Source organism: Schistocerca cancellata, chromosome 7, assembly GCF_023864275.1.
Source record: "Schistocerca cancellata isolate TAMUIC-IGC-003103 chromosome 7, iqSchCanc2.1, whole genome shotgun sequence".
Classification (NCBI taxonomy): Eukaryota; Metazoa; Arthropoda; class Insecta; order Orthoptera; family Acrididae; genus Schistocerca; species Schistocerca cancellata.
The window spans coordinates 15,631,782-15,644,317 of NC_064632.1; the positions used below are offsets into that span (position 1 = coordinate 15,631,782).

The 12,536-nt window shown below is 41.6% G+C and overlaps 1 protein-coding gene across 1 annotated transcript in view; it reads right to left on the bottom strand.

The window, feature by feature from the left end:
• The window catches only part of LOC126092539 (odorant receptor Or1-like), a 131,124-nt gene that overhangs the window by 74,655 nt on the left and 43,933 nt on the right, over positions 1-12,536 (bottom strand). Inside the window, exon 3 of the mRNA XM_049908192.1 lies at positions 12,279-12,378. Within this exon, the coding sequence (XP_049764149.1) occupies positions 12,279-12,378 (100 nt within the window). The remainder of the gene's footprint in view (positions 1-12,278; positions 12,379-12,536) is intronic.

Here is a 12,536-nt window from a genome sequence, read left to right on the forward strand (position 1 = left end):
TTTTGTGTGCATGCTGTGGACTGTTGAAGAACAGCACCAATTGTACAATCATTAGCATGCAAGGTCATGGTGAATCAGGCAGTGGATAGCGCATGAGCCAGGATTATAGCATGGGGAAGGCAGTATTTGATTTTGTCAAATGTTTGTTGTATCTGCAGAGTCCAGTGAAAAGTCTTTTTGCCTGAAGAATGCTTACATTTTAATGTGTCTAAGAGGTGCCTGTGTGGCAGCTACATTAGACAGGTTTCTGCTACAAAACATCAGTGTAAGACATAAAAGGTCTGTGATCACAGCAGATGACAAATGAATTCAGTGCAATCAAGTGTAGGCTGAGTACCATAGTAGGAAACCAAATGATCCAGGAAGGTAACTTGAGATGGTCTCAACTAAAATTTATCATCACTTATGATGATGTCAAGTTTGTGCAAAACATTGAAAACTAAATTGAGATGCTCTTCATATTCCATTAAGGAAGTAGAGAAAACTAAAATGTCATACAAGTAAGCATAGCAGAAGGGGAAATTAAGAAAAGCACTGTCTGTAAGTCTTTGCCAGGTTTGTAACAATATTATATATGCGAAATTTAAAATTTTCTTGATGAATTAAATGTTCGAAATGATTTCAGGATTGCAGCCAGTCATCGTAACTTCATTCCATGACATTTCAACTGGACACTTAAGGCAAGCCATCAAAGAGAGTCTTCAATGGCCCACCTAAAGATGACTGCCGGTGTCCAGTTGAAACATCATGGAATGAAGTTTACGATGACCGGCTGCAATCTCGAAATCTCTTCGAACAATATTATAAATATTTCATTATATATATATGAATATAATAGAGGGAAACATTCCACGTGGGAAAAATATTTCTAAAAAGAAAGATGTTGAGACTTACCAAACAAAAGCGCTGGCAGGTCGATAGACACACAAACAAACACAAACATACACACAAAATTCTAGCTTTCGCAACCAACGGTTGCCTCGTCAGGAAAGAGGGAAGCAGAGGGAAAGACAAAAGGATTTGGGTTTTAAGGGAGAGGGTAAGGAGTCATTCCAATCCCGGGAGCGGAAAGACTTATCTTAGGGGGAAAAAAGGACAGGTATACACTCGCACACACATACATATCCATCCACATATACACAGACAAATGTCTGCTTGCGTCTGTGTATATGCGGATGGATATGTGTGTGTGTGCGAGTGTATACCTGTCCTTTTTCCCCCCTAAGGTAAGTCTTTCCGCTCCCAGGATTGGAATGACTCCTTACCCTCTCCCTTAAAACCCAAATCCTTTTGTCTTTCCCTCTTTCCTGACGAGGCAACCGTTGGTTGCGAAAGCTAGAATTTTGTGTGTATGTTTGTGTTTGTTTGTGTGTCTATCGACCTGCCAGCGCTTTTGTTTGGTAAGTCTCATCATCTTTCTTTTTAGAAATATCATTATATATATATATATATATATATATATATATATATATATATATATATATATATATCTGTGTGTATGTTTGTGTTCGTTTGTGTGTCTGTCGACCTGCCAGCACTTTCATTTGGTAAGTCACATCATCTTTGTTTTTATATATATATATATATATATATATATATATATATATATATATATATATATATAATAGAAGGAAACATTCCACGTGGGAAAAATATATTGAAAAAGAAAGATGATGAGACTTACCAAACAAAAGCGCTGGCAGGTCGATAGACACACAAACAAACACAAACATACACACAAAATTCAAGCTTTCGCAACAAACTGTTGCCTCATCAGGAAAGAGGGAAGGAGAGGGAAAGACGAAAGGATGTGGGTTTTAGGGGAGAGGGTAAGGAGTCATTCCAATCCCGGGAGCGGAAGGACTTACCTTAGGGGGAAAAAAGGACAGGTATACACTTGCACACACACACACATATCCATCCACACATACACAGATACAAGCAGACATTTTAACTGGACACTTAAGGCAAGCCATCAAAGTCTTCCTTTCGTCTTTCCCTCTCCTTCCCTCTTTCCTGATGAGGCAACAGTTTGTTGCGAAAGCTTGAATTTTGTGTGTATGTTTGTGTTTGTTTGTGTGTCTATCGACCTGCCAGCGCTTTTGTTTGGTAAGTCTCATCATCTTTCTTTTTCAATATATATATATATATATATATATATATATATATATATATATATATATATATATATATATATTTAAAAACAAAGATTTGTCTTTCCTTCTCCTTCCCTCTTTCCTGACGAGGCAACCGTTGGTTGCGAAAGCTTGGATTTTGTGTGTATGTTTGTGTTTGTTTGTGTGTCTGTCGACCTGCCAGCACTTTCATTTGGTAAGTCACACATCTTTGTTTTTAAATATATTTTTCCTTCGTGGAATGTTTCCTTCTATTATAACCGTATCATATATATATATATATATATATATATATATATATATATATATTTTTCCTTCGTGGAATGTTTCCTTCTATTATAACCGTATCATATATATATATATATATATATATATATATATATATAGTTATAATAGAAGGAAACATTGCACGAAGGAAAAATATACCTAAAAACAAAGATGATGTGACTTACCAAATGAAAGTGCTGGCAGGTCGACAGACACACAAACGAACACAAACATACACACAAAAGCCAAGCTTTCGCAACAAACTGTTGCCTCATCAGGAAAGAGGGAAGGAGAGGGAAAGACGAAAGGATGTGGGTTTTAAGGGAGAGGGTAAGGAGTCATTCCAGTCCCGGGAGCGGAAAGACTTACCTTAGGGGGAAAAAAGGACGGGTATACATTCGCACACACACACATATCCATCCACACATATACAGACACAAGCAGACATATTTAAAGACAAAGAGTTTGGGCAGAGATGTCAGTCGAGGCAGAAGTGCAGAGGCAAAGATGTTGATGAATGACAGGTGAGGTATGAGTGGCGGAAATTTGAAATTAGCGGAGATTGAGGCCTGGTGGATAACGGGAAGAGAGGATATATTGAAGAGCAAGTTCCCATCTCCGGAGTTCGGATAGGTTGGTGTTAGTAGGAAGTATCCAGATAACCCGGACGGTGTAACACTGCGCCAAAATGTGCTGGTCGTGCACCAAGGCATGTTTAGCCACAGGGTGATCCTCATTACCAACAAACACTGTCTGCCTGTGTCCATTCATGTGAATGGACAGTTTGTTGCTGGTTATTCCCACATAGAATGCATCACAGTGTAGGCAGGTCAGTTGGTAGATCACGTGGGTGCTTTCACACGTGGCTCTGCCTTTGATTGTGTACACCTTCCGGGTTACAGGACTGGAGTAGGTGGTGGTGGGAGGGTGCATGGGACAGGTTTTACACCGGGGGCGGTTACAAGGGTAGGAGCCAGAGGGTAGGGAAGGTGGTTTGGGGATTTAATAGGGATGAACTAAGAGGTTACGAAGGTTAGGTGGACGGCGGAAAGACACTCTTGGTGGAGTGGGGAGGATTTCATGAAGGATGGATCTCATTTCAGGGCAGGATTTGAGGAAGTCGTATCCCTGCTGGAGAGCCACATTCAGAATCTGATCCAGTCCCGGAAAGTATCCTGTCACAAGTGGGGCACTTTTGTGGTTCTTCTGTGAGAGGTTCTGGGTTAGAGAGGATGAGGAAGTGGCTCTGGTTATTTGCTTCTGTACCAGGTCGAGAGGGTAGTTGCGGGATGCAAAAGCTGTTGTCAGGTTGTTGGTGTAATGCTTCAGGGATTCTGGACTGGAGCAGATTCGTTTGCCACGAAGACCTAGGCGATGGGAGACTGCATGTAATGGGTTGAAGGTGTTGATCTACGTAGGCAGAGATACGTTCTGTGGGGGCTTGGTAACCAGCTACAATGGCGCTTCAAGGAATCCTCAGAACCTTAGGCCCCCCACAAAACCTTTCACCTGACTCCATCAACCTCCTGACCCCACCGACACCCCGCACCCCTACCTTCTACCTTCTTCCTAAAATTCACAAACCCAATCATCCTGGCCGCCCCATTGTAGCTGGTTACCAAGCCCCCACAGAACGTATCTCTGCCTACGTAGATCAACACCTTCAACCCATTACATGCAGTCTCCCATCCTTCATCAAAGACACCAACCACTTTCTCGAACGCCTGGAATCCTTACCCAATCCGTTACCCCCAGAAACCATCCTTGTAACCATTGATGCCACTTCCTTATACACAAATATCCCGCACGTCCAGGGCCTCGCTGCGATGGAGCACTTCCTTTCACGCAGATCACCTGCCACCCTACCTAAAACATCTTTCCTCATTACCTTAGCCAGCTTCATCCTGACCCACAACTTCTTCACTTTTGAAAACCAGACATACCAACAATTAAAGGGAACAGCCATGGGTACCAGGATGGCCCCCTCGTACGCCAACCTATTCATGGGTCGCTTAGAGGAAGCCTTCTTGGTTACCCAGGCCTGCCAACCCAAAGTTTGGTACAGATTTATTGATGACATCTTCATGATCTGGACTCACAGTGAAGAAGAACTCCAGAATTTCCTCTCCAACCTCAACTTCTTTGGTTCCATCAGATTCACCTGGTCCTACTCCAAATCCCATGCCACTTTCCTTGATGTTGACCTTCACCTGTCCAATGGTCAGCTTCACACGTCCGTCCACATCAAACCCACCAACAAGCAAGAGTACCTCCATTAATACAGCTGCCACCCATTCCACATCAAACGGTCCCTTCCCTACAGCCTAGGTCTTCGTGGCAAACGAATCTGCTCCAGTCCAGAATCCCTGAAGCATTACACCAACAACCTGACAACAGCTTTCGCATCCCGCAACTACCCTCCCGACCTGGTACAGAAGCAAATAACCAGAGCCACTTCCTCATCCTCTCTAACCCAGAACCTCTCACAGAAGAACCACAAAAGTGCCCCACTTGTGACAGGATACTTTCCGGGACTGGATCAGATTCTGAATGTGGCTCTCCAGCAGGGATACGACTTCCTCAAATCCTGCCCTGAAATGAGATCCATCCTTCATTAAATCCTCCCCACTCCACCAAGAGTGTCTTTCCGCCATCCACCTAACCTTTGTAACCTCTTAGTTCATCCCTATGAAATCCCCAAACCACCTTCCCTACCCTCTGGCTCCTACCCTTGTAACCGCCCCCGGTGTAAAACCTGTCCCATGCACCCTCCCACCACCACCTACTCCAGTCCTGTAACCCGGAAGGTGTACACAATCAAAGGCAGAGCCACGTGTGAAAGCACCCACGTGATCTACCAACTGACCTGCCTACACTGTGATGCATTCTATGTGGGAATGACCAGCAACAAACTGTCCATTCGCATGAATGGACACAGGCAGACAGTGTTTGTTGGTAATGAGGATCACCCTGTGGCTAAACATGCCTTGGTGCACGACCAGCACATCTTGGCGCAGTGTTACACCGTCCGGGTTATCTGGATACTTCCTACTAACACCAACCTATCCGAACTCCGGAGATGGGAACTTGCTCTTCAATATATCCTCTCTTCCCGTTATCCACCAGGCCTCAATCTCCGCTAATTTCAAATTTCCGCCACTCATACCTCACCTGTCATTCATCAACATCTTTGCCTCTGCACTTCTGCCTCGACTGACATCTCTGCCCAAACTCTTTGTCTTTAAATATGTCTGCTTGTGTCTGTATATGTGTGGATGGATATGTGTGTGTGTGCGAGTGTATACCCGTCCTTTTTTCCCCCTAAGGTAAGTCTTTCCACTCCCGGGACTGGAATGACTCCTTACCCTCTCCCTTAAAACCCACATCCTTTCGTCTTTCCCTCTCCTTCCCTCTTTCCTGATGAGGCAACAGTTTGTTGCGAAAGCTTGATTTTTGTGTGTATGTTTGTGTTTGTTTGTGAAAACAATCAATTATTGATAAAATTATTTAATTGGATAGATAAAAAATCTACTCACCAAGCGGCAGCAGAACACACACATAAAAGACTGTTGTGACTGGCAAGCTTTCAGAGCTAGTGGTTCCTTCTTCAAGCAGAAGGGTTGAAGGGGAAGGAAGAAGGGTGAAGCAAAAGGACTGTGGAGGTCTAGGATCCTAGACCTCTCCAGTCCTTTTCCTTCACCCAAAACTGGGGGTCAGGGGAAACTTACTATACCATAAGTCTCTCCGGCCCTGACCCATGGTTCCTGGGCCCTTTACCAAAATTTACCCCTTTTCCTAGACCTCTCCAGTCCTTTTCCCTCACCCTTCTTCCTTCACCTTCAACCCTTCTGCCTGAAAAAGAGCCACTGGCTCCGAAAGCTTGCCAATCACAACAGTCTTTTATGTGTGTGTTCTCCTGCTGCTTGATGATTAGATATTTTTATCTATCCAATACACATAGTTTCATAATATTGGTACATTCCACCCTGGGTTTTCCATTTTTTTATTTTTGTCAACTTTGTGCTGCATTTTTAAGTCTATATGGCCTATAAAGAAATTCATACAGTCCAAAAAGGGTATGATAGCTGATTTTCACGTCTTCAGGGTTCATCTGTAAATATGCCTCCTTACAATCCAACACATGCCACATAATGAACAAAGTCCTGAATATTTGGGACAAACTAACTGTCTGGCATTGTGTGGAAATTGAGCACCTGATAATTGCCACATAATTTAAATGTGCCATCCTTCTTGGGTACAAGCCAAATGAGTGACACCCAAGGACGAGCAGACTATCTAACAATCCAACTCCTCTATAACCAACTTAGTCACACGGAGTCTCTCAGGAGCCAGTCTACGTGCTTTGTGTCAACTGGCACACCCAGCATGGTGTTTATTTTATGGACAGCACTGTTATTGATAGCACACTATTTGAACTGCACACATGGATTAAGTGGGGCACAGAAGGCAAGTACAATAGATGCATGGGCACCAGAAGACCTGTGCACCTGACTGACTTTTACAGGTGCTGATGACACTGTTGCATGCTGCTCCAATGGTATGTAAATGCCTGCTGCAGTCTGTTCTAGGTCCACTGACTCTTTTGCGGTAAGAGAAGCAGAATGATGAAGCTCCTCTTGAGTGAGCTGTTCCAGATATGTATGCATGATAGCAAGCTCATCTGCTGATGTGTGAATTTTATCATGTATAGTGAGGATTTCTTCATGTAGGCTCAATGTTTCCTTTTGTATGTCATAATATTGATGGGTAGTATGTTGTAATTCTGGCACCAATGACAGATAGTCTTGAACCATCTGTTAATAGTGTTTGTATGTGTCAACTGAATTGGCAGTTTGTGGGCTGAGATCTGTAGTCATTGGCTGCATGGCAGACAGTGGAGTAAGGATAAATCCAATCACAGAACGTCCACTGTTGTGATGCAAATGAGTTCCACAAGACAACTTTGGTAAGGGGGGTGGGGAGTGAAAATGCCTTAGAAAGTAAACCACCAATACTAGTTGTTGACATTACTGATGAAAAATTCCTAAGAGACTTTTTCTTCTAAACCAAAATCCAAGGTTCAAGGTGTGGTTCCATACCTGTGATGTGTGAACTGTTCACCACACAAAGTTAAAAGGAAATGAAGGTTTTTTGATGTTGGTGGTACATCACTTGGAATAATGCTCACCTCATATCCTATGTCAATGAGAAAATATTGACTTCCTTTCATGTTCAGATAGTAGGTGACTTGAATTTGTGGGACCACTGTTCTTCTTATTTGAATAATCACAGGATGCCTTACAGTTTCAAGCTTTATTGCCAAAACATTTGAAATACCAGCAGAGGTGGGGTTGCATCATTTTTTCCGCAATTAGGTTTTTGTCGCCAGCTAGCCATCAGTTTGTTTTGACCAGGCCAAGCAGGTAGGAGTAACATCACCTTCGGAGTTGTCTGGGAGTGCTAAGTACCATTCGGCTGCTTGATGCCACAATTCACAACCTGTACCCTGGCTAAGGTACAGCTGGTCATCATTGCATGATGAAGAAATGCATTGTCAAGGATGCAGTTCTGCAAGAAGTCTGTCTGCTAAAATTAATCTTCTCCAGTAGTTTATGCTAAAACAAGATATTTTTTAATAGTTAGTGAATTAAATGTCAGAGATGTCTCCGGAGTTGAGAAGACATTTTGGGGTCTGAATGTTGGTCATAGATAACTTGAGGTAGTTCTGTTCTGGCATTAGTGCTATGTCAGTTAAATGTCAGAGATGTCTCCAAAGCCGAGAGGGTGTTTTTGTGCCTAAATGTTGGTTGTAGATAACTTGAGGGAGTTGCTGTTATGGTCTTTGGGTGAGACATTGAATGAATGCAGTTTTCTCCAAATCATATTTGGTGATAGCTGGGGTTGACAATGTAACTTCACTGATGAGGTCTGCACACTCGCTGAGATGGGACAGTGAGGTGTTTAACTTTGAATGCCATCAGAAATATTATGATTGAGTAAAATGCATACTGTGACATGAACTATATATCTTGTTGTTCATGGCGGAAGATTGGCAGGTTGGGAAATAACTTAAACTGCACGGGGCTGCCATGAAAATTCCAAGGTCCTTGTAGTACTGCATTTGAACGGAGAGTGATGAGGGATTAGCTCTTGTTTGGAGGCCACTGTGTGAAAGTAGGATCCAGAACAGTGTCCATACATGGCCCAACCAGATGGGCTGCATATTGCAATATGAGAGTGTTCAACAATAGCGTATGTGATGCAAGAGGACTGACATGATCAAACAACACCAGTCTGTGCCTGTCCATGGTAGTTTGTTGAGAAGCTTCTTGTTTGGTTGTGGAAGGGTGACATTTGTATATGAAGTTACACAGAAGGTCAATAACTGGTACACTTTGTTTGGGTACAATAATGTCATTATTGTTACCACTGATACTGCACGAAAAACGTCACTTTCACATACCCAAGGCAAGAGTTGTTGCTACTGTGAAGCACTGAACTCTACATCAAATAAGTCATTGCCTTGTAATTCCTGGTCTTCTGCAGTAAAGTTGCATGATGGCTCCATTGTTGTTGCCAGCAAAGATGAGTCATAAGACATAGGACATTGTGGGGTCACAAATGCAGTGTAGACCTAGGTAAAGATAACTCCAAATGGAATGAGGGAGATCATAAATACCAAATATCTACACTTTGTTAGTTCATGGATGTATATGTAAGACACTCACATACACAACACAAGTCTAGAAATGACAATCAGAGACTGTTCATACACCAGAGCTGCAGTGTTGTCCAAAGAATTTCCACATTGGAAGAATCGATCTCTGCCAGGTCACCACAAATCCATTGTCCTACGACATTAAGCTCAGTGACATCTTTGTAATATTCCAAAGAAGTAAGCTATGCACCTAGTTATGAATTGACCTTTCAAAAGTAAATGTACTAGTCTAAGGCTGTAGTTATACAACAAATGCTGCACATACAAAGTGTGATTGGAACATTTTAAGAATGGGCTTGTAATTGTACAGTGGTGGTACTTACATGTTTCTGTAATGAATCTCCTTCAAAATAGTCCCCTTCCGACTGAACACTCTGACTCCGATGGTGTTTCCACTTTTGGAAACATTCCTATAAATTTTTTTCCTGAAGTGTGTTAAGGACGCTCTCTGTATTTGCCTGGATGTCTTCAATCTAGTCAATTCGTTCCCCTTTCAGGGAAAATATCATTTTAGGAAACAGGTAGAAGTCCACAGGAGGCAAATCAGGGGAATATGGCGGTTGTGGAAGCACAGAAATTTTGAATTTGGTCCAAAATTCAATGATGGAGAAGGCATGATGAGCCGGAGCATTGTCATGGTGTAGCACCCAACTCCTGTCCTTCCACAATGCAGGCCTTTTCTTCCGCACCTTTTCGCACAAACACTCAAGGACACATTTGTAGTATTCCGGATTAATTGTCTGTCCTCCAGGGGTAAATTCATGATGCACAATACTGGTAGAACCGAAAAAAATCACCAACATTGTTTTCACCTTCGACCGACTTTGCTGTGCTTTTTCTGGTCGTGGTGAACTTGGAGTCTCCCACTGTGAAGACTTCACTTTGGTTTCAGTATCATATCCATATACCCACTATTCTTCAGCTGTAATTGCCCTATTTAACAAATATGGGTCATTTTTAGTCTGATTAATCAGTTCTTGGCATGCTTCAAGTCCGTATTGTCTCTGGTCACTTGACAACACTTTTGGAATGAATTTTGTGGACACCCAACGCATGTTGAGATCTTCAGTTAAAATTGCCTGAACTACATAGAAAGTTAAATTAATTAGCAATCTCCCTAATTGTAAATCTATGATCGGAGCACACTAAGTCACGAACTTTCACAAGATTTTCATTCGTTTTTGAGATGGAAGGACAGCTGGATGGTGGTTTATCTTCAAATAATTTGCGGCCATTTTTAAATCTGTTGAACCAGACAAAAACATTTGAGTGGCTCATACAATTATCTCCAAAAGCTGTTTTTAATAGTTTGTAAGTCTCATAAGCTGATTTCTTGGTTTTAAAAAAAATTCACACAAACTCGTTGCTCCATTTTTACGTCCATTTTCACACAGACTGAATCCAGCAACAAGCCCTAACAGACCCACACTCAACCAGCTGCCACAATGAACTGAATAAAGGAAAAGCAGTTTCCTGTCAAAGGGCATTCAAGGGAAGGCAATGACTCACTCCCCACCTTCTGTGTACCTGCCTGCCAAACCAGTAAGCAGTAGTGGATCCATTCTTAAAACTTTCCAAGCATACCTCGTATGAAATTTTTTGTTCCATTCATAGCTCTAATCTACGTCTTGCACTTTGCAGTACTTTTTCATTTTTGTTGTGCTTTTCCATAAATTCTCAGCATATTCTTGTGAAACCATTAATCCAAGACCTCTAGTAATTTACAGTGCCCTCCTTTAATTTCACAGAGCAGAGCATTTCCTCATGCACTGAAAATGATTGGAATTTGAGGCACCATCACACAATAAAGTTCTAATTTTGCTGAATTTTGATTTAGCTATTACTATTCATATCTTAACTTTCACATATGCTGTCATGCCATCAGTTTTACACTACAGTACATGAGACATTTAGGCCTATATTTTGTTACCTCTGGACTGTACAGACTTTTGGTATAAGTGGAACTTCCATACTTCAATTTCTTTACTCATATTTTGTTTCCAGTTAATGAAATTTACACTCTGCCTCAAAATATCATTGTAAGTGTTGGTTCTATCTATTATTTCAGAATCTGGGAGAGTGAAATTAGTGGGAAACTGTAACTTATCCTGCCAAAGTGGGTATGTAGGAATTGAATTAGACACCCAGAAATGAAATGAAGTTGGTGTGAAATCTGTTGAGATACAATGTCAAAATCTTACAATTATGAGTGAGAACTGGTTGTAAATATCACATAACGCCTGATAGAACCTCTTGGCATAGTGCTTGAAAATCTTAGCTGTAAATATTGGTGACAATGAAAGTTTGTGTTGGGCCTGGAGGCACAGTCAGATAGAGTAATGATTCAGTCAGTATTTCCCAAGCCATGTAGCCAGCAGCAGCTATGTTCCACATTGTGAGTACTGTTTACTCAGACACTATGGAGTCATCAGTTAGGGAAAATACATTCCATTTAGGCTTTCCATATGGCCAGCACTGTCCTCACATTGGAATGGCTAGCAGTACACAAAGCAGTTTTGCTGATTACACCACACCTACAAAATTTAGGTCTAACATGCCTGAATGAGTTTGTGCACAATGTGACCCAATCACATGCAGTTCAAGACATTCAGTGTCATATTACGATAAGCTCTGTCTCCCTTTGTTTTGGTAGTTCAATTAACTCAGGAAAAGTGGCAGGTAAATGTTAATTTAAATGTCAGTGATGGCTTCATATTTTATGTACATACTTCAAATGACATACACCATCTTATGCCAACATCAATGGCCATACAACACTGCACGTACTTGTGCAACATGCAGTGCTTTCAACCAACTGCACACACAATGTCTTGCCCCTCAAGCTCATCAGTTTGCACAGGTCACACCTTACATTTCACATTACCCATAATGACACAGTTGTTGGGATTTCAGTCATTTACTAGTAGTTGACAACCTCCATCTACATACTTGTTGGATGTAGACCAACTTGTGCCACTTCCTAGTCCCAGACTATAAGGCAGTGTAAGTGGATCACCCAATATTATCAGGAATGAGGCTTCTACAAAAATAGCTCTATCATTGCCAGTGGAAACAACAGCAAATGTTCTTGAAGATAAATTATCTATGCAAATAGTCTGCAATACTGCAGACAATAGAAGAAAAGGTACCAGACTCACCACTGTGGTGCTTATGATGAGTGTGCAAATGGTCACCATGTTTAAGAACAGTAGAACAAAAATAGAATAGCTCATTGCAGTCTCCAGTTCTTTGACACACCTGAAAAAAGAAATGGGAAGAGAAGCAGTGAAAAACAGTAAACACAATGCTTTCTTCACACAATAAATGAAACCCAGTTAACTTACTTCATATAAATAATAGACAGTTACCTTCACCAGGACATTTATAATCGGTGAGACATTAATAACCTGATCATA